The following is a 25,728-nucleotide window of genomic DNA, read 5'->3' on the forward strand; positions in this document are numbered from 1 at the left end:
ATAACCAGAGTAAGGGAATCACTAGCTAGTATCCTTAAAATTTTACGGATCAGGGCTAGGGTTTCAAAAGATCTAGAAAAGCCCAACTACTTTATAATATAAATGTCTTCATTGATGGCTGGAGTTTATTTGAAAGCATAGTAATAATGGGATTTTTTAAAAAATATTTGAAATGACTAGGTTCTTGTACCAGAAAGTCAGATATCACCTATGAAAGAGAAAGAATGTAAATTACAGGAAGAAAAAAATAGTTTCTCCTCTCAACATCGATATCCTCAGGCAGAGATAAATCAAAGTAAAAAAACAACTGAGATGGACTTCCAAACAGGACAAACCAAGGTAGTTTAAGCTTTTAAATAGAAAAGAAATCTTGTTTTGTGATATTTGATTAAATGTATGAATGCTAGGTTAAATGATATTTCTCATTTTATTTCAAGACCACCCCTGGTAAAAGGAAAATGTCTGAGGCATCAATGATTGTGTCATCCACTTCCAGGTTTTCTGTGCAGAGTCCATTTCCTATAATTAATACTTGTAAGTTAAATGACATATTGCATTGTGCCTTAATTCCATATGTTTGTTAATGTATTTTATTACCGTATATGCCGGCGTATAAGAAGACCCGGCGTATAAGACGACCCCCCAACATTTCCACTCAAAATATAGTTTGTTATATACTCGCCCCCTCTTCCGCATGCCTTCCACTTTTGCACTTTTTTTTTTTTTGAGGCACTTTTGTCTACCGTGGAAACGAATCCCGTGAAGCCGAAAGGAGCCTTCTCCCAGCTCCCAAGGAAACGAGGCTCGCACCGCCCGGGCTCCGCTGAGGTATCCGGCTGGGGCTGTCAGGAGTTGTTACTGCTGGCGCGGCTCGCGACTCCAGTCCCGCGTTGCCTCGGGAAGGGAAGGCAAAAGGAAGAGCCGCGGCGGCGCTTTGCAATGGCAGCAGCGGCTCCTGGTTTTGCCTTTCCCTTCCCGAGGCAACGCGGGACTGGAGCCGCGAGCCGCGCCAGCGTAACAACTCCTGACAGCCCCAGCCGGATACCTCAGCGGAGCTCGGGCGGTCCGAGCCTCGCTTTCCTTGGGAGCTGGGAGAAGGCTGGCTGCTCCTTTCGGCTTCACGGGATTCGTTTCCACGGTAGACAAAAGTGCCTCAGCCACGGGCAGCCGCAGTGCTTCCCAATTACTATTTGCCGGCGTATAAGACGACCCGGCATATAAGACGACCCCCCCAATTGGAGGCATCTTTTTCAGGGCAAAAAAGTCGTCTTATACGCCGGCAAATACGGTAGTTTTAGAAAGTTTTTCTCTATCAGCATGGGTCAATAGCTATCATTAGCCTCTAGAAATGATGTTAGTGAGTTTGTGGGTTGGTCAAGTTGATCTCATAAAATCATTTCAAATTTTGTAAAAAATATTTTACTCTATGATTCCCTGTACATAGAGCTATTAACATGAGTATCATAAGTAATATCATTTAAGGCCTAGTGAGTTGATAGATTATGTTCCCAATATACATTGGGGACCAAATAGCCTGGAAACACTTACCTGATAGGCTGAGATGAATCATTTTAGTGTCTTCTTTCTCCAGCCCTTGATTTGACAAAATTTTTATATGTAACAGGAGACTAGCTTGTGGTGGATAAAGAAATATTGAGCCTTCCATAATCACTAAAAAGGAATATTTCCTCCTGTGTGCTATGGAAACAGAATTCTGGATAAGCACTGGAAGTTCTGAAAACTTCCCAACCATTTGAATATGAGTTCATGTATTGCCTTAAAGGGATAAAGGGAGCTGGCAGGGGAGCTTCTAAATGTCACACAGCCATCAAGAGACAAAAGAACATCACAGTTTAGAAAACACAATAAGCAGCATTTCTAGAAATCAAGTTCTGTGGAAACAATTTTACTCTGGGTTTTTCTTATGATAATGCCCAATTTACTAGCAATGATAGATTCTGGAGAAGAACAACGCCCTGTTTTAATGCAAACATCAAGAGTGCATTTTGTTTACATCCAGACTGTTCTATAACCTTCCTCTGCTGGTTGCAGTAGCTTAACCCACCTTAACTTCCACTGACATGTAGCATTTGGTTTATCAGAATCTTGTATGGGTTCTCAAAAGGCAGGATCTCAGGGTGATGAATATTGGTTAATCCACTATAAATCTGAAGGACACCTTGAACAATTCTTTTCCATGAAACAGCAAATTCATTTACTATAATTTTCGTGGAAATGGCACAAAGCAGTACAAATTGCATTAAAAGAAATGAACTATGGGTTCCTTCCCAGCAACTCCACGAAAAGGGAAGATTACCCCACTTCAGATGATGAGTTTAGTGGAAAGAAATGAAGATTTCTCAGTACCTGAGACAAGAGCTATGAAGACTGGCCAAGAAGATAATTGTGCACCTCTATTTTCTGCAACCAAGGCTCTTAATAGAAATAATTCTGTTGAGAAGGTAACTGCTTTAGATTTGTACAACAAATTTAATTCTGAAAACTACATGGATATTTTCTAACTTCCAAAGTTTGGTTAAAAGCTACACATTCCCCCAAATAGTAAGTTTTTTTAAAAAATTAAGAGTTAATGAAGTATACAAGGCAGTTGAAAAATTCTGTATTTGAAGTACAATGTTTTTGATAATAACAATCCAATTTAGTAAAGTGGATCTCAGGAAAAAAATAATCATTAAAAAAGAGAAGAAGTGAAAGAAACAAAAGTGAAGTAGAATAATTGCAAGAAGAGAAAGAACAAGTTTTATATGGGAAAAAATTAGAGGACAGCTTAATCTTCCAACATATTGCTTGGAAAGTATACATAAGAGGATATCAAAGTTGCTTGGAAAAATAGTTTTATAACAGATTGCCATAGATATGTGGGAATATTATTAGAAAAAAATAAATTCACTTTTAATCAGGGATATTTTTTGTATCCTGTTTATAAACAAATATGCATCTTAATAATGTTTATGATTTATTATGTATACATATAGCAAGCTCCAGCTGAGAAAATGAAAAATATAATCTACAGTGAAGAAGATCTAGATATTAACGGAAAGCAAAGTTTAGGTAAATTGTTCAACATATTTCAATAGACATCCTTTAAAATAGTTTTCATGTTCTAGAAAATCTTAGGATTGCATTTCATGTCTAATTTAATATATATGTTTCACATAGATGAGTTAAGTGATATTGTTCCTGATTCCCAACCACCAATATACAAAAGTGACAAATCATTGTAAGTACTACAAGTAATTATAGATAAGAAATATATCTGCTAATATGCCTAATTTGAACAACACATTCTGCTCTAATTTCATGTTGGTAGAGATTTTCCGTATATATACTTCAGGAATACAATTGATTTCCCAACAAGTATTTACATGGACATTAGAAAGGAGTGGTTTTCAGCTTTGTAGTTGTTCTTGTATAGCACTAGAAAATAGTATATACCAACTTTTTATCATTACTTCTTTATTTCTTGTTTTAGAGACAGTACATTAATACACTGCTCAAAAAAATAAAGGGAACACTTAAACAACACAATGTAACTCCAAGTCAATTACACTTCTGTGAAATCAAACTGTCCATTTAGGTAGAAACACTGATTGACAATCAATTTCACATGATGTTGTGCAAATGGAATAGACAAGAGGTGGAAAGCATAGGCAGTTAGCAAGACATCCCCAATAAAGGAGTGGTTCTGCAGGTGGTGACCACAGACCACTTCTCAGTTCCTATGCTTTCTGGCTGATGGTTTGGTCACTTTTGAATGCTGGCGGTGCTTTCACTCTAGTGGTAGTATGAGATGGAGTCTACAACCCACACAAGTGGCTCAGGTAGTGCAGCTCATCCAGGATGGCACATCAATGCGAGCTGTGGCAAGAAGGTTTGCTGTGTCTGTCAGCGTAGTGTCCAGAGCAGGAGACAGGCCAGTACACCAGGAGACGTGGAGGAGGCCATAGGAGGGCAACAACCCAGCATCAGGACCGCTACCTCCGCCTTTGTGCAAGGAGGGACAGAAGAAGCACTGCTAGAGCTCTGCAAAATGATCTCCAGCAGGCCACAAATGTGCATGTGGTTGCTCAAACGGTCAGAAACAGACTCCATGATGGTGGTATGAGGGCCCGACGTCCACAGGTGGGGGTTGTGCTTACAGCCCAACACCGTGCAGGACCTTTGGCATTTGCCAGAGAACACCAAGATTGGCAAATTCGCCACTGGCGCCCTGTGCTCTTCACAGATGAAAGCAGGTTCACACTGAGCACATGTGACAGACATGACAGGGTCTGGAGATGCCGTGGAGAACGTTCTGCTGCCTGCAACATCCTCCAGCATGACCGGTTTGGCAGTGGGTCAGTAATGGTGTGGGGTGGCATTTCTTTAGGGGGCTGCACAGCCCTCCATGTACTCGCCAGAGGTAGCCTGACTGCCATTAGGTACCAAGTTGAGATCCTCAGACCCCTTGTGAGACCATATGCTGGTGCGGTTGGCCCTGGGTTCCTCCTAATGCAAGACAATGCTAGACCTCATGTGGCTGGAGTGCGTCAGCAGTTCCTGCAAGATGAAGGCATTGATGCTATGGACTGGCCCGCCCATTCCCCAATTGAGCACATCTGGGACATCATGTCTCGCTCCATCCATCAACGCCACGTTGCACCACAGACTATCCAGGAGTTGGGGGATGCTTTAGTCCTGGTGTGGGAGGAGATCCCTCAGGAGACCATCCGCCACCTCATCAGGAGCATGCCCAGGTGTTGTAGGGAGGTCATACAGGCACGTGGAGGCCACACACACTACTGAGCCTCATTTTGACTTGTTTTAAGGACATAATATCAAAGTTGGATCAGCCTGTAGTGTTTTTTTCCACTTTAATTTTGAGTGTAACTCCAAATCCAGACCTCCATGGGTTGCTAAATTTGATTTCCATTGATAATTTTTGTGTGATTTTGTTGTCAGCACATTCAATTATGTAATGAACAAAGTACTGTATTTAATAAGAATATTTCATTCATTCAGATCTAGGATGTCTTATTTTTGTGTTCCCTTTATTTTTTTTTATCAGTGTATATAATTATGACAAAATTCTTGAACTGTGAACTCCAGGATTCGAACCTGGAAACTTTCACAGCCAACTTATTATAGCAGTTTTTGCCTATTCAATACACTCTTACCAGGAAGGGTTTGTTGTCATCAGGGACCATGAAGGCCTGCCTTTTCTGTTGCTACCCCTTTCCTTTGCCAAAATGTTCCACTGAGTCAGATTAGTATCAACTTTACTAACATTCAGGAAAGTTTTTAGTGCTTGCTTGTATGATGGGTCTCTTCCATAAGTAAGCAATTCTTGTTGCTATGACTGTTTTTCCACACCATGCACTGATGCAAAGAAAAGTTTGTTTGGTATGGTTATCTTTATATTTACATCCCTGGATACCATGATATTGTAGATAGCATCTTCAACCAATCATTGCTCAGCTCAAGCTGGATAATAGTTGAACAACAAAATGCAAGCCAATCAATACCAACTGTTTCCACTTCAAGCCGTCAGAGTGTCATGTTCACTACTTGTCTGACTTAAAGGGCACTGAGAATACTTGCGGCTTTATTCACTTCCTCCAAAGCAAAGAAACAAAAACATTCTAGCTTTCTTTTCTCCAAAAACATGCACGGAGTTCAGGTGTCTGTACAGGTGCATCTCTGTTCATTTGTCTGTTGATTTACAAAAATCATTACTCTTGATAGCATACTATTAGGATGATTTTAGGAAGGTTGAGTTTTAGAATATTTACAAAATGTGGAAAGGCAACATTGTATACAGATCATTGTTGAACTGATTAGTCAGTAATTTGAAAGCAGAAAGATTGATAAACAGTAGCTTGGCATTCAGAATGTTATAATTTTGATTGGAAAAAAACCCAGAAAAGTGAATGTCAAGAAATGTGAATTAGCATTGCCATAAACATTGGGAAAACTGTAATTAACTCCCCAGCCTTTGTATGGGAAAATACATTTGGATACATATAAGCATCCAAATGGTGCAAATAGTTGCACAAGTTGGCTAATGTTTTAAACAGAATGCATTTTATATTTGAAATAATCATGTGTCAAATTATAAACATATTCAAAAGTTGCTAAAATATGTGTGCTTTTTTTTTTTAGATTGCCTGGCCTTTCAAACAATTTTGTTGATGAAATTAAAACTCAGAAAAAAACAAAGTGCTGGATACCTGAAACAATAATAACTCAATGTCAACATATTACTGCATCAGAAAGTATAGTATATCAAGGTTAAGTCTTTATATAAAAAAATCATAGCAAAGTTATATTAGTTTTTTTCACAATTATCCAAATATAGAATTTAGAAACAAAATAGTTGCCTTTAAACTGTTTGTGTCTTTGTGTGTGTCTTTGTATATGTGTGTTTGTGTATCTGTTGGTTATTTTCTAATAGCAGAAAAGAAGCAGATATGTGAAAAACAGCAGATAACTGTTGAAAGGGGTAGCCATTTTTTACTCATTATTAAGCTAGGACTCTAATATGATTATCCAATCCATTATTTTCATGATTGTCCATGTTTCTCCCAGTCCGTTTTTCCTGCTTCGCTGCTGAGACGCAGCCTCATCATGTAGAGGACAAACATTTTAGGCCTTAATATAAAAAAGTTAAAAGTCAACATTTAAGCAAAGAAGATCATCCCCTCTCCTCCACAGTCAGTCTGGGAATGTTTAATCTCAATATCCAAGCTTTCAGCAACCACCGGCATGACTTAATAAGAGAAGAATTTATCCCACCTGCTCAATGGAAGAATTAATTCTTTCTGCCAGTTGAGAAAAGGTTTCTTTCCTTTCTCCCTGTTACCCATAATGGCCCATTTATTGTTGTTCCTTGCCTCCTCTCCATTTCTTTATCTAGTTCTGTTCTCCACTTTAGCTTTCCTGTCCTTCCCCTCATCCTACCAGCATCCTGTTTTCCTCTTTACTATTTTTATTTGATATGCACTTAATATCTAAGTATGGGACAAGACTTATTTTTGCTCTTTAACATATCTGTGAGGTAGGTTGGATTGAAAGAAAGTGAATGGTTTGCATGCAACCATAGCTTAGGATAGATCTCAGGATCTCCCCCCCCCCTCCCTCTGAAAACAGGAAGTATGGCCTGTGCATGAGAGACACAGTGATGTGCAGATAGAGGATCAATTAATTTCTAAGATTGGATGGCATCTTTACAGGCAATTAATTTTAAGCAATAGTTATTAATTCAATTAATATTTATTAATTTATCCTAGAATTGCCCTTTTAAGGATGTGGCTTCAAACCAATATCTATATATACGCACAGGCATACAAATGTGAAATACATGCAAACATATTGGGATCGGGTGAAATCCCTAGAATTGGTTTTACCGGGAGTTGGCAGCCCTAAGTTGACAAGCTGTGTGATTTTTGTGCCTGTAAAAACATGAAATTCTGAGTTGACTTCCTTTTGAATAAGTATGATAATTTATAACACTTTATTTAATTTTAAACTTTTGTTTTTGTTTTCTATTAGCTGCTAATCGAAGTGACAGAGCTGCTAAGCAAAGAGCTTTTGCTTCAATATTTGAAATGTCTTGTTCTGAGTTAAGAAATAAACAGCATTGCAGAGGCAAAATCATAGAGGAACAACACAGCAAAACCAATAATATACCAGATTCACAAACCTGTTTTAAGCATTTGGATGAGAAAATACCAAAAAGTAAAAGTAGAAAGAGTGTTTCCAACACATCTAAAATATCACTTCCTGCTACCAAAAAGAATAATAGTTCTCTAACAACTTCAAGGCACTCCAAATCAATCTCTGAAATGAATGATCATGATATTAGATTGAATATATCACCTTCTGCAAAAGAGACTGCTAATAAGAAAACTGATCAAGTAAATTATGAGAAGGTAAATAACCTCAGCATTACTCTTCTAGTTGTATAGTAAATCAAAATAGTGGTTGGTTTTGGTTTAACTATTTCTCAATAGTTTAGCAAACAACCAAGAACAGATTGCATTAAGGACATCACAGCATTGTTTTTCTTTTCAGAAAACAAAATCAAAAGATGTGATTGAAGCAGCAGAAATGTTAATAAGTAAAATCAGCAAAAGATATAAAGAAAAGGATGGTATAAAAAATACATCAAAAGTGTGCCAGTCATTTTCTGATCGGAGGTATTGTACATATATTTTCTTTTTATGTAACTGAAATATAGATAGATATTATATGTTAGAAGTAAATAGTTTTGCAATAGATATTTTTTAATCTTCTTTAGTTTTCTTAATGTAGTTTCCTACATTTTCTTAAGTTTATCTTTTATCTCTTTAAAATGTACTAATATTATGAAACAGAACAAAATTTTTAATGATCCCATATTTTCCTAGTCTTTCATTTTTTCTGTGCTATTAGTTACATTATATTTATTTTATTTATTAAATTTACATGCCACCCATCTTATAGATTAGATGATTCTTTTACATAAGACTAATACAGTATATACTGTGTAAAAAGAGACACGGTGGCTCAATGGCTAAGACACTGAGCTTGTTGATCAGAAAGGTTGGCAGTTTGGCGGTTCGAATCCCTAGCATCGCCTAACAGAGTGAGCTCCCTTTACTTGTTCCACCTTCTGCCAACCTAGCAGTTCAAAAGCATGTAAAAATGCAAGTAGAAAAATTGGGACCACTTTGGTAGGAAGGTTAACAGCATTCTGTGTGCCTTCAGCGTTTAGTCATGCCAGCCACATGACTATGGAGACATCTTCGGACAGTGCTGGCTCTTCGGCTTTGTAATGGAAATGACCTTCACTTTTGATACAGTTATAAGGTTATATTTCAGTTTATGAGTAATGTTACATTTTTTAAACAAATGTTAATTATCATATTTTGAAGTTTAAAGGTTTGGAGCTTTTCAATTCTCTGTTGCCTGAAAATATTAATGAAATATACTGAAAGTAAACAAATGCAAACTGGAATTAATGTTATAAAAGTAAATGATTTCAACATCTTTAGTACCATTAACATCTATTAGAAAACATCTATTAGAAAATTGCTGATGGCAATACTGTACAGATAGTTCGTGCCTTAAAACCCTTTCTTTAATGATGATTCAAAATGATAGCAATGAAAATAGAAAATAGTGACTAGGAGGGCGGAGCTGCCATTGCGGTGGGAAGACAGGGATTCTGGAGCTCCCGAAAGAACCATTGATATCCCTGCTACTGGACAGTCCTTTTGGACCTAAACCATCCCAGAGAGACGGTGACAGAAGTGGGCACATCCTGTCGATCCCAGGTACATCACAAAGTCCCTGGTTGATCCAGGAAAGCTTCCTGAACCAGTGGCAGAGGAAAGTGGCCATTAAGGCTGCTGGGACAGCTCCGGAATGAAAGGGAAAGCAGAAGGAAAGTGTGTCGGAACTGGGTGAGTTTTTTTTAAAAAAATTCACTAAGGATTAAAGAGCACCCTAAGGGGAAAAAGAAAATTTAAGAAGATTGAAGACAGAAGAGAAAGTTAGCGGCGGGAAAGCATGTTTATAACTGTCAGATCCAATTAAGGCTATTTTACTGCGTGGAAAGATTATTTTTTTCTTTTTTAACTGGACTGGACTAACAATTTGAAAAATACAAAGTATTAATTTTAATTCTGGATTATTTTCCCTTTTTAGTTTGCTATTTAATAACCTGTAACTCTAAAAGTGAAAGTTTTCTTTTTTTAAAAACAAATTGAATTAAATTTTTGAATTTTCGGATACAATATAACAAAGCAAAGTAAAGCAATAGTGCCACCTAGAGGTTACAGAAAAATTGGAAAGCTTTAAGAATTGTTTTTCTGATAGCAGGCTATTTAGACCCAAAAGGAAGATAAAGAGCAAAGTGCTAAAAGATTGTTGAAACAGGTGCTATTCTGGCAATCTAAACAGCTGGAGATGGAAGAAGAAGAGAAAGACTACTGTGACCTTGGATTATGTTTTGACTTGGCTTTCTGGACACAATATGGTGGCTTGGAATTGCTTTGTGACTGCTATTTAAAATAATTGCTGGCTATTCTATTTTGTTTTATCTTTTACTGCTGGTATCTCTTCTGGGCCTTTTTACTATTTCAAGCTTGTTTGCAGCCGCTTTTTCCCTTTTTTCCCCTTTGGTTAGCCTCCTATTTGGAACATTTTAGTTCTCCCTATTTTTTATTACTGGACTATTACAAGTGGATTATTTTTGGAACTCTTTCTTTTTTAATTTTTAGCGTGTTTTTTACTTTTGTCTCCTTGTGGATTTAATATTTTTAATTCCTCTATTTTATCCTTATTTTACTTTTTATTTTTTGTTTTTGGGTATGGAAAGTTTGTTTCTTTTATAATTGGATTAAGGTAGAGAAGAACCTGAAGAAAGCAGAACTTGGATTAATTGGCAGATATTCTTTGTTTGGGATTACAACTAATTTGAGATGAGGAAGACAGCTGCAACAGTATCTTCGATCCCTAGTTCTTCCTCACTAAGCCCAGCTGGTCAGTGATCAATACATATGGGTCAGAAAATGATAACAATACACTAAAAATTTTGAAAAAAAAGAAAAAAAAAAAAAAAAAAAAAAAAAAAAAAAAAAAAAAAAAAAAAAAAAAAAAAAAAAAAAAAAAAAAAAAAAAAAAAAAAAAAAAAAAAAAAAAAAAAATATATCTCCCCCCCCCCCCACCCCCCCATTTTTTTTTTCCCTCCTCCCCTTCTGGGTCAAATGATCGTAATTTGTGATCTTCCCACAGGGCTTTCAACAAGCAAAGTCAGTAGGAGAAAATGGATTTGCTTGATGATGGGCCATAAAATGGTTATAAAATTGGGCATGACTCACTTAACAACTACTTAGCAGAGGAAGTTCCAGTTCAAATCAGGGTTGTAAGTTGAGGGCTCTCTATATTAGTTTACAGATTTATTTTCCTCAGTGGCACCTGGTTAAAAAAAACCCTGGAACCTAGTAAAAGCACCTGAACTGGCATCTAAACTAGAAGCTGAGGGCTCTTTGCTCTGGTACTAAAGTAGTAGAGCCATTTGAGAGCCAAAGTTGACCAATCCAAAGTACCACCAAGCATAGACTACAGTTCAGGATTTCATAGTTTATGAAAGTTCATCAATGCCATAATATGTGCCTACAACTTTTTCTTCCTTTTTTATTCAGTAGATTAACTTGGCTGTTCTCAAAATCTTCTGAAGGAATGTATTTCATTGTTTAATTGTATTACTTAAGATCCGTATTTAAATACAACTTTTATTTACAAATGAAGATTTCTAGCTTGGTATTGATCTGTATTCCATCCACTTTTCTTACAGCACATCGTTAAATAAAATTGATAGCGATGATAAGGTATTTTCTTCCTTTACAAATTTGTCTGAAAATGGTTTTAGGAATTTATTTTTAGACACGGTAGATTAAATATGTTTGAACTCTGAACCAAGAGTTCAAAGTTTCAAGAGTGACATTTATAGTGGCATTTTTTTCAGGTTTTGTAATTGAACTGATTATCATGTCTAGGCCAGTGTTTCTGAACCTTGGCATCTTTACGATATATGGATTCAACTTCCAGAATTCTGGTTGGTGAATGTTGTCTGGAGAATTCTGGGAGTTGAAGTCCACACATTTTAAAGTTCTCAAGGTTAGAAAACATTGGTCTAGGCTGCTCTTTAATGTTTTATCACTGGGCTGCTCAGAAATTCAGAAATTGCTTAACTTGACTTTGCTGGCATGTCTCTCCCCCCCCCCCCACCCGTTTTACACACACACATACACACACACCAATTCATAGTAAAGAGTGGTGAATTATATTACATTAAATTATTTACATTTATTATTAAATAAAAAAACCCCGCATAAATGTCAATAGGAGGTAGTTCCAGGTTGCACAAGGTCTGCAAACTTCAGAGAATGCTGTTGTGTGGCCTTGTGACCTCTGAAAAGAGCAGGAAATTATGCCCTGGTCTCACATGCTTTTGCATGTCTCCAGAAGCCTTTCAGAGGCCTCCTAGCAGAGCCCCCTCACGCGACTTCCAGGTCTGGAGATTTGGTGTATCACCAAAAATGGCATGCCATGTCACCAGTGATATGTCATTGGTTCACCATCACCAACAGACTGAATGGGATAAGGTGGAGCTGGGAGGAAAGCAGGACCTGAACCTTTGACTAGACATAAGAAGACTTCTCCCAGCTCAGTAACTGCCAAAACAAAACTTTGCCATGGGAGACTCTGAGTTCATTGATTTTTTTTTTTAAAGTCAGGAATCACCTTTATGTGGAAGGAAAAACATCAGCAAAAAACCCCACCACTAATTGCTTTGCACTTACCATAATCTGTTACTTGATGTTGCTAAATAAGTAAGCTGTTAGCTCTTACAGAAAAGCTGCTAGAAGAATGTTTTTGTTTTAAAACTAAGCATTAGGAAAACCTCTGAGAGGAGATGTACTGATTGGGAACATGAATGGATTTAACTGCTCCCTTTGCCCTTTATTGTTTGGCTGAGTGATCCAGAAATTTTATTTAAACAAATTGAAAAAAAAAAACCCTCAGAAAAAGGGGTAGCATTGGTTATACATCTCCTTGTATAATTACGTTTTTATGCCTAGAAAAAAAGACAGAATAGAAAGACTGGAAATTTCAGAACTACACTACACAACAATACTAATGAACAATCTGTGTAAGTAAATAGTAATCTATTACAAATCTAGCCATTTGAGAGATGAAAAGATAAAATATTAAACAAAGTTTTATCTCTTTTGATAGTGATGATGTCTATGACTTTAATCGAAGTGGATTTGATGAACCTACAATAAAGCTTGGAGTAAGAAAATTATAGCATATTAATATGTCAATAATTATATTCAACAACATTACTTATTATTTGGAATTTACACTTATTAATTCACTCCAAAATATAGTTTGATTCTATAGCAGTTTCAACCTCTTGGCTTATGTTAAAATTGTACTCTGCTGTAGCTACCCAACTATATTACTGGTATTTTTTTAAAAAAAGAATAAACAAAGTTATTAGAATTAGTCATCTCCATGCCAAATGCAGTTTTCCTTATTAATAGTAAGGATATTTCTGGTTAGTTTTGGTGCATTTTGGTCAGTGTTATCACAAGTCCAGTTTTACGTGAGCATGTTCAGGCTGTTGTATGTAAGCTAAGAACACAAGCCTAGAGATTTGCAAAGCAACATTCAATGGACTCAACTTTACTGGAGAGGATAAGTGCTTCTCAACCTTGATAACTTTAAGATGTGTGGACTTTGTTAGGTATAACATTGATACCAAATATGGTTTGGGTGAATAAATATATAAAACTTAGATATCATGGTTTAAGTGCTTATCACTTTAAGCACAATGCAGCAGGCAATTAGCCGATTAAGGGTGCGGTTAGAAGTTACAATATAAGGAAGCATTAGAAGCTGGAAAGCTTACTGCTGGCTGTAACTGTGTGCTGCTGCGACTAACTGTGATTACTGACTGTGAGTGCCTGTGACTGAACTGTTATTGAATGCTACTGTTTGCTGATTTACTGCGTAAGTCTACTGAATATCCAGCGTTTGTTTCTCTGGAGAGTGAAACCGGAGGAGGAGAAGATATCTTTATCGGCTGATAAAGATATTGCAAGGACTCTTAACTTGGACTATACTAGTGAGTCTTACTGGATGGAAATACTGTGAATGAATTAATGGACTGAATGACAATGCTTAAACTCTAACTGGATTAAAAACTATTTAAACTACAAACAATGTTTGTGTTCAGTGTGTGTATACTCTGGGGCCCTTCCGCTCTCCTTTGGCTGCCTGGCTTGACTACTGCTGCAATACTCTTCTAGGGGTTAATCCTCAAACCCTAACAATGGTTATGGGCCCAGCAGCATAGTCTAACTAACCAGGATATAGCAGAGAGAGTTGGTGTGAGTTGCACATTACTGTAAAAACAAACTGTTTTAATTAGTTTAAAATAGTCAAAATATCTGAAGAGTAATGGCACAAGTAAATTTGTCACAACTGTCCATGATATCCAGGCTGGATGGAACAAACTATGTTTCATGGTCAATGAAATGTAGTTTACTTCTACGCAGAGAAGGTTTGTGGGACATTATAGCAAACCCACCAGATGTGAGTAGCTGGGATCCTGCTAATGATGATGATAAAGAAAAGTTACAAGACTTTAAACTGAAGAATGAGCAGGCTTTATGCATCATAGGACTGACTCTCTGTGATCAGCAGCTTGTCCATATTCGTGGAGAAGAAAATGCTGCAAACTGCTGGGAGAACCTCAGGAAGATTTATGTTCGGGACAGTGTAGGAGCACATATAAATCTTACACGGAAGCTTTTTCGAACGCATCTTCAGAGGAATGGAGATATGTTAGTTCATTTAAACTGTATGAAGAGCATTTTCAAGATTTGCAAGAAAAAGAGCTTATATTTAATGAACTGCAAAAAGTCTACATAATATTATCTTCATTAGATCAAAGCTATGATGACTATGTGACTTCGTTAGAGGTATTGCCAAAGAAAGCCTCTCATTAACCGACATAACAGGCAGGCTATTAGAAGAAGCCAGAAGAAGGCGTGAGCGTGACGAGCTGAGAGAAGATAAGAAAGAAGAGAAATTATCTTCAAAGCTTGAAAGAAACCAGAAAAGCAAAGTAAAGCACCGGAAGAAGAGAATTTATCTTCGACGCATACACAATTAAAAAGTGTTTTAATTGTGGAGGCAGAGGACATTTGGCAAGATTCTGCAAAAAGAGAAAAAGCCAGAATGTAAAAAAGCCAAAGAAAGCATTTGAACTAGCCACGTTTAGCAACTCTGATGTGAAGAATAATCTATGGGTGGTTGACAGTGGCGCATCCCACTGCATCACAAGAGATAAGACAAAATTTATAAAAATGTCTATAAGCTCTCAACATATATCTCTTGCCAATGGCTGGAACCTGAAAGCGAAAGGTCAAGGTTTTGCACGTTGTCCGTACATAAACCAGGATATAAAAATGTTGTATGTACCGCAACTAAAGTTTAATTTGCTTTCAGTAAGGGTATTAGATAAATTAGGTTATGTAATTACTTTTAAAGATAATAATTGCATAATTGAAAAAGATAACAAAAGGGTAACTGCAGCTTTAAATGGAACATTATATGTCTTAGATAATAGTAAGAAAGGGGAGGCTCAGACTGTATTTAATAATATAAAACCTCATGAAGAATGTATCCATTTATTGCATAGGCGTTTGGGGCATGTAAATTTTAAAATGCTAAAACGTACAGTTGAGTTATCTGAAGGAATAAGGTTAAAACCTTGTGATAAATATTTGCGTTGTAATGTTTGCTGTGAAGATAAGAGCAAGGTATTGCCTACAAATAGGCTAAATGGTTTCAAAACAAAAGAACCTTTAGAAGTAGTATTTGCAGACATAATAGGTCCAAAGAAACCCAGTATGGGGGTGCTAGATATATACTGAGCATTATGGACCATTATTCTAGATATGGGTTTTGCTATTTAATGAAAAGCAAAACTGAAACATATCAACATTTTTCAATTGGCTTAGGTTTGCTGAAAGAAAGTCTAAGCGACAACTGATAACCCTGGTGACAGATAATGGCACGAATTTATTAATAACAAATTCCAGAACAGACTTAAGGTAGCTGGAATAGAGCATAAGAAGTCTGCTCCATACAGGCCAGAACATAATGCTTTTATTGAAAGAAGAGGCCAAACACTACAGGCAATGGTTAGAACAATGTTAAATGATTCTGGGTTACCTGATTCTTTGTGGGGGAGGCTACAATGTGTGCTAATAACATATTGAACAACGTTGTTAATACAACAACAGGTGAAATTCCATTCACCAGATGGCATGGCAGGAAACCTGATCTAAGTTACCTGCACACATTTGGTGCACCAGCATGGGTGCATATTCCTGCACAACTCAGAAAAAAGGGCAACATAGAGCTAAAAGATTTTTCTTCGTTGGTTATCAGGCAAACCATAGGGCATATAGATTTTGGGAGAAAGGCACATCTAAAGTGTTATGTAGTGCTAGTGCCCAATTTCTAGAACATGAAGGATGGGAGAAATTAGAACAGGATGCCAATAAAGATGTAATTATTGAATCCTATAGAAATCCCATTAGTTATCCCTGTAACTTTAAAAATAAAGTAAAGAGACAAATACAGGATGAAATAGTGCCCATAGAGGAAGAAACAGATTCAATAGCTGAACAGGATGAGGAAGATGAACAGGTAGTAGTTCAACAAAGTCCTCCTGTAAGTCCTGTAATTCCCAGAAGAACTACACGTATATCTAGACCGCCTGATAGGTACCAGGCTAACACAGTGTGCCAGATTAATCAAGTTCCTAATTCTGTAGAAGAAATTAAAAAGTATCCTAATAAGGAAAAAGAAAAATGGTATGCAGCAATGAATAAGGAACTGAATTCATTAAGAGATATGAAAGTGTATGAAAATGCCAAATTACCTGTAGGAAAGAAATCCATTGGCTGCAAATGGATATTTAAGGTAAAAATAGATAAAGATGGTAATTTAATCCATAAGGCAAGGTTAGTAGCCCAAGGTTTTAGGCAGAATGCTAATGACTACGATGAGGTGTTTGCACCTAGTCTTAAGGCAGCAACCTTGAGAGCAGCTTTAGTGTGGGCAGCTAGTAAAAACTATATAGTTAACCATCTAGATGTGGAAACTGCTTACTTGCACGCCCATTAAAACATATTATTTATATGAAAAAACCTGTTGGTATTAAAAGTGAAATTAAGGATAATAATGATTGTTGGTTGTTAAAGAAAAGTCTCTATGGTCTTAAACAATCAGGCTATGAATGGAACCAGTATATTGTAAAGGAACTAGACAATATAGGATTTAAAGCTGGTTTAGCCGATCCATGTCTGTTTAAGAAAGAGACAAATGGTAAAGTATCATTATTATTACTATTCACAGATGACATTGCATTGATAACTGAAACTAATGATGAAGCAAATAAAATAATAGCATCATTAGGAAAGAGAATAAAGATCAAGCAATTAGGGGAGATAAAGAAGTATCTCGGTTTGAATATAAAGAAAACACGGAAAGGTTTTAAGATATCTCAGGAAGATAAGATAAGCAAAGTGCTAAAAGATTACAAGATGGAGCTTTGTAAGCCAGCTAAGACTCCAATGAGTCAGGAGTTTAGCAACACTGATGAACAAAGCCCGGAGTTTGATAAGGTGATTTATCAATCTTTAATAGGTAGTTTGTCTTATATTAGTAATTGGTCTAGACCAGATATTTCGTACTGCGTGAATCAGTTGGCTAGATTCAATTCTGCACCATGTGAAAGACACTGGATTGCAGCTAAGAGGATATTAAGATATCTTAAAAAGACAATGAATTATTCATTGTATTTAGAACCAAAGGGTGATTTAATTCTGAGTGCTTATGCAGATGCTAGCTTTGCATCAGAAAGAGACACTAGAAAGTCGACTTCAGGAACAGCCATAATGCTGGGTAAGACATTAATAGGCTGGAAGTCAATTAGACAACAGCATATAAGTTTGTCTACTATGGAGGCAGAATTCTCCTGTTTATCATTGTTATGTACAGAATTAATAATGTATAAACAAATGTTAATTGATATAGGTATAACTGTGGATTATCCTATAATTATACATGAAGATAATCAGGCAGCAATTCAAATGGCCACAAATATTGGAGTAAAAACAAGGAGCAAGCATACAGATCTAAGATACCTAAACGTGAGACAATCTGTAAGAAGTAAGATGATTCAGCTAGAGTACTGTATGTCGGAGGACAATTTAGCTGATAATTTTACTAAAGCCCAAGGTGCCAGTAAGCACCAGGAGAGTTGTGAAAAATATGGGATTAGATTGTAAGGTATTATATATTTATTTCACCCAAAAGGGGAGTATGTTAGGTATAACATTGATACCAAATATGGTTTGGGTGAATAAATATATAAAACTTAGATATCATGGTTTAAGTGCTTATCACTTTAAGCACAATGCAGCAGGCAATTAGCCGATTAAGGGTGCGGTTAGAAGTTACAATATAAGGAAGCATTAGAAGCTGGAAAGCTTACTGCTGGCTGTAACTGTGTGCTGCTGCGACTAACTGTGATTACTGACTGTGAGTGCCTGTGACTGAACTGTTATTGAATGCTACTGTTTGCTGATTTACTGCGTAAGTCTACTGAATATCCAGCGTTTGTTTCTCTGGAGAGTGAAACCGGAGGAGGAGAAGATATCTTTATCGGCTGATAAAGATATTGCAAGGACTCTTAACTTGGACTATACTAGTGAGTCTTACTGGATGGAAATACTGTGAATGAATTAATGGACTGAATGACAATGCTTAAACTCTAACTGGATTAAAAACTATTTAAACTACAAACAGTGTTTGTGTTCAGTGTGTGTATACTCTGGGGCCCTTCCGCTCTCCTTTGGTTGCCTGGCTTGACTACTGCTGCAATACTCTTCTAGGGGTTAATCCTCAAACCCTAACAGACTTCAACACCCAGAATTCCGCAGCTAGCACGGCAGAATTGAAGTCCACACATCTTACCAAGGTTGAAAAAGATTAGGCTAGATGGCCATTGGTTAACAATGCTGACGCATTGAGCAGGAAATTGGGCTAGATCTTCTGTACAGATAGTCCTTAATTTACTATCATTCATTTAGTGACAGTCCAAAGTTACAATGGCACTAAAAAAAATGACTTACAACTGGTCTCCTTGCACTTAAGGCTCTCACACCATCCCCACCATCATAGGATCAAAATTCAGGCACTTGACAACCTGCCTGTATTTACCACAGTTGCAACATCCTGGAGTCACATAATCGCCATGTGTGACCTTCTCAGCCAGCTTCCCAACAAACAAACTCAATGGGGGAAGCTGGATTCGCTTAACAACTGCAGTGATTCACTTAATAACCACAGCAAAAGATATAAAACTGAGTGTGACTTGCTTTAACAATTGCTTTGCTTAGCAATAGAAATTCTGGCCCCAATTGTCATAAGTTGAGGACAATAACTTTGCTGAACCTTGCATTCTATTGTTTCCTATATCCCACCATTAGAAAATACACATCAAGATACATTTATTTTTAAAATGTAATCAGTATTAAAACATAAGTATTGTCCTGCTCACAGAGTAATAAAGACAAATGGTATTTGTAAAGAAAATAAAGATTTTAAAACAGTATGTGATATTGTGAGGTCATTTTATCTTTTGTAAAACAGTCTTTATAAAAAAAAATTACAGATATACAATTATAAAAATATATACAATTTTCATTGAAAAAATAGGGCTTGTTTACTTGACAAACATTTACAAATAGGCAGAAAATTCACCTACAAATGGAACTGTTCTATTTATTTAGGTCCAGGAATTACATCTTATCAGTTTAGAAACTACTGGTGTACCCCCAAAGAAAATGTAAGTATTCTTGCTATCAGCAGAAAACTCATAAATGAGAGCTATTATAATAAAATGAGATAATGGCAAGTTTCTAAATATATGTTTTACATTGGCTTGGTAGAGGAAAAAATCTCTAGATGATATGTGGTGGATGCTTTACCTGTGGAAAGTGGTTGTCTTCCACATATGCAAGTAAATAAAAAATTAATCCAAATGAAGTATTTATTTCCATTCTAATTACTAAAATAAGCATTTTTTAAATTTGTTTTAGGACTCAGAAAAATGAAACAAGAATAACCCAAAAGAAGAAGGAAAAGAAGGTATTTTTTTAAAAGGAACATAACTTTAATGAAAGTTGTATTTTGTAAATTCCAGGATGTTTGCAATAGTGGCGAATATGTATAGTTCGAATGTGGGATGAAGGTAAAGGTTCATTCTCCGAGCTTGTGGGTTGGTTTCCGGTAATCACAAGACCCATCACAAGATTTACTGATGACTCACAGCTGATCCATCAGAAGACCCTCATTTGACACACCTTTGCTTGAAGCCAGAGGTGGTATTCAGCCAGTTTTGACAGTTCTGGAGAACCGGTAGTGGAAATTTTGAGTAGTTCAGAGAACCGGCAAATACCGCCTCTGACTGGCCCCGCCCCCATCTATTCTCTGCCTCTCGAATCCCAGCTGATCCGCTCGGTCTTCTTTTGTTGCCCTGCACAGGAGAATGGAGCTGGAAAGCAGGTTAATGGGGTGGGGTGGGGAGGGAATGGAGATTTTGCAGTATCCTTCCTCTGCCATGCCCACCAAGCCAAGCTACGTCTACCAAGCCACGCCCACAGAACCAGTAGTAAAAAAAACCACCACTGTCTGAAGCATAAAACAACACTGACACTGTGACTTCCCCTAAATTCCACTGAAGATGTTACCTAGCCTGGTTATGAAACATTCAGAAACCAATCCACAAGCTTGGAGAATGATGTTTATTTATAGTAATAGTTCTCCTTAGCTGCTATTATGCATATTTAGCATGATTGCTAGGTTGGGTTGTGTTTTTAATGCCATATTATATGTTGCTGTTGCAAAATGGACAGCTATACAGAAGGTGGCATGGGGGAAGAAATACCACAATTTTACAATGTGAAACTGCAAAATAACATCTTGAGATTTTTTTTTAACTCCCTTTTAATTTTTTAATTTAGTTGAATCTTACTTGCTTTAATTTAAAATGGTATATATCGGAGATGTTAAATCTGTGCTGAGTTAAATCTCCTTGATAGCAAATAGACAAATCAGTCACAGTTAATTAGATTAGTAGAACTGTGTTTAGTAAGATCTCAATTATAATTAATTTACATAAATTTAATAATGGTTTTTACAGGATTGTACTGGTGCCCAAGTATAATATGTTAATGAAGTTATTTAAGTCTTTGAAGAACTTGTATCTTTGACATTTGAGAAAATGCATCAGCTTGAATTTGTTAGCAAATTAAGATCTAGATTTTCATTTATATGCATGGTATGGGATAGGTTAGAATATTTTAACAGACCATTCAATTAATCAGCAATTGCTTCTAAAATATACTAGTAAATAAAATGGCATGGTGTTTTTTTTTGCCATATCTAATTAGAACAAGTGTTTTGCAGTTCTATAAAAGAATAAAAGTTCTTTTAAAATAAAAAAAAATACTTATTTTTCAAAGAAAATGATTTTTTTCTCCCATAGGGCAGGAAAAATAGAAACTACAAGCATCTTTTTAGTGACACAGACACCGAATATAGAGGTGATGATACCAACACAGAAATTAGCTGGTTAAGGGAATCAAATAGAAAGCCTAAACCTCAGCTCGTAAATTACGGCAGAGCCAGAAAACCAAGGAAGTTCAAAACTCTGGAACCAGGCAAGATGTCTATTTATTACAAAGCCTATAAATCAGATTATTTTTCTGTAATTAAAATGCAGGGGTCAATTCAAATATTGGTATTTAAATGAATTCCAGAATCTTGGTAGGAATGCTCCCTCCAGGTTCCAAGCAGGAGGTTTGCTAGACAGAATACAATCCAACTAATGTCCATCCTTACACAACACACTCATACACAATTGATAATATTAACAATTGGTAATTGGTATAGGTTAAATTCTCTTATCTTCCTATAATTATCCATTTATGGTTGGATTTTTAATAAAAAATAGACCTAGAAATTGTTGGACTTAATAGAAAGGAAATAGAACAGCTTTATATTTGCCTGCTAAATACATATTCAAAAGTAAGCTCTGTTAAGTTTAGTGGTATTCACAATGAGGATTGGCCTTAAATTATTTATTTGTATTATACATACAGAGAAAAATGCAAGTTTTTGCTATCTCTCAGATTTTCAGTTTATTGTGCACAAAACAGCTCTGATTCATCTCTGGAATTGGATATTCTTCTTCTTGTCATTTCTAATCAGAATACATGTTTCATTTTCCCTAAAAGCATAAAAGTATTTTTAAAATATAGCTTATTTTTCAAATTGCATTTTAAAAGACTCTTCTATACTTCTTAATCCTTTTGCAAACTTTTTCTATACTGCTTTGTTTTTTGTTCTTCCACTACTCTTGCAAATGCACAGAACTAGAGATTTATATGTACTGTATATGACCCAAAACATCCCGACTCTTATACTAATGTTACACCTTTGCTTCTGAGTATAGCACACTTTGCATATCTTAAATTACATTCTAGCACATTACATTCCAATAAGAAAACATTAAAAACGTTTACATTTTTTATCTTAACTGTATTTTTACGTGTCCCTTGATTTTTGCATCTTGTTATTTTATTTATCAACAAATAATTAATTTGATGTCATTGAGAAAATATGTAAATATTTCACATATACATAAAATATTTTCTCCAGCTCCAGTTGTGCTTTTCCTGAAGGCACAGTTAGAAATTTGATGTTCCAAGATTGGATGTTGGCCTTGAGCAACTTTCTGTAGCTTCCAGATTTCTCCTCCAGTCACAGTCACCAAAAATGCCTGGCCTCATTTTTGCCACAGGAAGGCATTCAAAACACATTCAAACAAAATCAGGCAAAGCCCCTCTCCTCATTAAGCTTTAATTTATTTTAAATAAGAAAATCTTTCAAACTCCCTACCCTAGGAAAATAGAGAATTATGGCATGACTTTTACTACTCACTGTTTCAGCATTTATAGACAACATTTCTGCGGTATTTTATCTGAGTGACAGAAAAAAGTTATGCACATATTTGAAGGACAAGAAGCAGGGAAGCAAGGAGCCAAATACTGAGGTGGCCATAGTCCATATTGAGTACTGCTTGGCCCTGTTGCCAAATCACTGTAATTGGACTGGAATTTCTGAAGTTAGTTTAAGAGGAGGAGAAAAGCAGCTTAGGGTGCCTAGTCCCATATTAGGGTCCCATATTAGATACCATCTAATAATTTCTGGAGAGTCTTGCATCTTCAAGAAGATGAAGGTAGACTTCAGTCTGAGATAAATGTTAATAAAGGATTTATTTATTTGGCTTAGAGTCACCTCTAGGCAAGATGGGCTGCACGCAAATTGAATACATAAATAATAAATAAATAAAATAAATAAATACTACATAGATTTATATGGCGGTCCAACTCACACACAGTGACTCTAGGCAGTGTACCACATTACAAATTAAGACTATAAAAAACTCAGAAACCCCAGCCCCCCCTTGGCATAACTTCTAGAAAAGTAACAAAAAGGGGGGCAATCTTATTTCTGAGGAAATGATGTTCCAAAGGGAAGGAGTCACTACAGAGAAGGCCCTTTTTCTTGGTCCCATGAGGTGTACTCCCTTAATTTATTTTTAGGTTTGTTTGTTTATTATATTTATGTATTTGATTTGCATGCCAGCCGTCTTGCCTAGAGGGGGCTCTGTATTCTCTGTATTCTGTTACTTTATAAGTATCTCTAGGGCGAACAAACATAATACTCCTTTCTTACCAGTTGGAACCCATATCATACCCTGCCTTCTTGCTCTGGTGGGCTGAATAGATATAACTGGGTAGAAGTGGTCCTTCAACTTTATTTTTAATTCATTTTATTTTATTTACTTTTATTTATTTTATTTACTTATTTATTCATTCTTTCAATTTATATCTTTCAACAGCAGCTCAGGGCAGCCACCATAGCTTTAAAAAAGACTAAATACAAGCAATAAATAACAGTAAATGTCTTATGCTAGTGGCCTTCCAATTACACCCATTATTCTTCAATCATCTTTGTGTAATTGTGGATTGATTGCATAATTCTAAACTCATGTTTAAAATGCCTTGGTAATTTCTTGTTGAGATGATCAGAAGCAATGAAAATTGAATGATAATTGTTTTGACCATTGTAGTAGGATTTAATTAATCTTGGGCTTGTTTTGTCATTAATGTTGAATTTTTAGATAAATTCTCTATATCACCAGGCATGAGGGAAATATCTCCACCCCAAAAAAGCAGAAGTAATAAGGTACCGTAATTCTTTCAATTGTTTTTGTTTACAAGTATTAAAACTGTTTTCCACACAGAAAAAGCTAAATGATCAGATTGTTTTTTAAGATTGACTGTTCAGCAGATTGGAATGGAATAAGCCAATCTCAGCAGTTTTTGTTCAAGAAAAATATTCCTTTATCCTGAGCATAAGAAAAATAACTACCAATTTTTCTTGTCTTCATGGATTGTCCTTTGTTTTCTAATGTGGTATGTTAATATTTTGAAGCCTATTGTATTAAGCTGGCAGGAATGATTATATTTCTTATGAGATTATACAGGTAGTCCTTGATTTATGACCTCAATTGAGCCCAAAATTTCTGTTGTTAAGCGAAACATTTGGGAAGTGAGTTTTGCTTCATTTTATGACCTTTCTTGCCCCAGTTGTTAAGTAAATAATTGCAGTTGTTAAGTTAGTAATACAGGTGCTAAGTGAATCTGGTTTTCCCATTGACTTTGCATGTTAGAAGGGTGCAAAAGGTGACCCTATGACCCCAGGACACTGTTGTAAATTCGAGTCAGTTGCCAAGTGTCTGAATGTGACCATGGGGATGCTGCAATGGTTGTAAGTGTGAAGTCGAGGACTACCTGTACCTAATTGGCAATCCAGTTTTGATCAGTTTGTCCCCTCTTGTGGTGAATTAAGACACTGAAATTTCCCAACAAGATGTGTTTAGTTGAGATATAATAAATAACAGTGTTATGTCACTAGAACAGGAGTGTCAAACTCAAGGCCTGTGGGCCAGATCCGGCCCATGGGATGCTTAGATATGGCCTGTGGGGCCACCCTGAAAACAACAAAGGACCAGCCATGGTGCCGTTGCTTGTAAAAATGGAGCTCCAGAGGGCTGCAGGCATTTTCACTGGCAGAGGGATGCAGGAGGCCGTTGTAGCCTAAAATGGAGCTCGGAAGCCTGTTTTCACTGGCAGAGCACTCAGGCCACCATAGGCACCCTCGACACAAGTGACGTTGAGCTGGCCATGCCCACCCCCAGCCACGACCACCCTCCCCCCCCCCCAGGTCAAACACAACCCTGATGTGTCCCACAATGAAATCGAGTTTGATTCCCCTGCACCAGACAGCACCAAAAAGGGATGGCTAACATACAGAGAGTCTCTGAAGTCAATCTCTGTACTGAATTTTACATTGTAGGTAGCTATGAGACATGCTGAACAATTAGAAAAAGATCTAACTTTAATATTAAAATGGCGTGCAAAGTATTTTTTTAAGTACCTATTTCTAAAAATCAGAATGATAACAGTGATGGGGAAAGAACACTACTGACCAGATCAACAAAACTCAGAAAAGCAGCACTAGCCAAAAAATGTTACAAAGAACTCTCAAGTTCAGGGATAGAGAGTGAAGAGGAAATTTCTGAATATTTGCATAAGAAGAACACTTCAAATGAACATGTAAGCTTTGTACTTTATTGTACGTTTACTAAAATTGTATGTTCCTAGAATTTGTATTTTAGAAAATCATTATTTTTGCTTCTGCTTTAGCTAGAATTTGATTTTCAAAGGAATGGAATAGTATTTAACAAAGAAGAATAACAATAAACAGTGTGATTCAAAGAAAAATATTTTACATAAATATTAAATGGTTTTAAAAATAACGTTAGGTTTCACAAAACCATTATCACAGCTGGTTTTAATAAGTTCAATTACAATGTCATTTAAAATGTTATCTAAAGTTTTTATATGAATTCAATTTAAGCAGCATAATTCTTGAAAAATACATGGCATTATCTGT

General features: G+C 36.3%; 1 protein-coding gene across 1 annotated transcript in view; it reads left to right on the forward strand.

The window, feature by feature from the left end:
* SYCP2 (synaptonemal complex protein 2) overlaps positions 1-25,728 on the forward strand; it is a 53,464-nt gene that overhangs the window by 10,891 nt on the left and 16,845 nt on the right. Inside the window, exons 13-24 of the mRNA XM_087959028.1 lie at positions 438-534; positions 2,293-2,462; positions 2,997-3,072; positions 3,181-3,241; positions 6,163-6,290; positions 7,552-7,931; positions 8,074-8,198; positions 12,787-12,844; positions 19,753-19,788; positions 21,188-21,362; positions 23,891-23,955; positions 25,227-25,388. Coding sequence (XP_087815154.1) covers positions 438-534; positions 2,293-2,462; positions 2,997-3,072; positions 3,181-3,241; positions 6,163-6,290; positions 7,552-7,931; positions 8,074-8,198; positions 12,787-12,844; positions 19,753-19,788; positions 21,188-21,362; positions 23,891-23,955; positions 25,227-25,388 — 1,533 coding nt within the window. The remainder of the gene's footprint in view (positions 1-437; positions 535-2,292; positions 2,463-2,996; positions 3,073-3,180; positions 3,242-6,162; positions 6,291-7,551; positions 7,932-8,073; positions 8,199-12,786; positions 12,845-19,752; positions 19,789-21,187; positions 21,363-23,890; positions 23,956-25,226; positions 25,389-25,728) is intronic.

The sequence above is a fragment of the Notechis scutatus genome, chromosome 3 (genome assembly GCF_049901735.1).
Source record: "Notechis scutatus isolate UNSWTSFEM ecotype Mainland chromosome 3, rNotScu1.2, whole genome shotgun sequence".
NCBI classification, from domain to species: Eukaryota; Metazoa; Chordata; class Lepidosauria; order Squamata; family Elapidae; genus Notechis; species Notechis scutatus.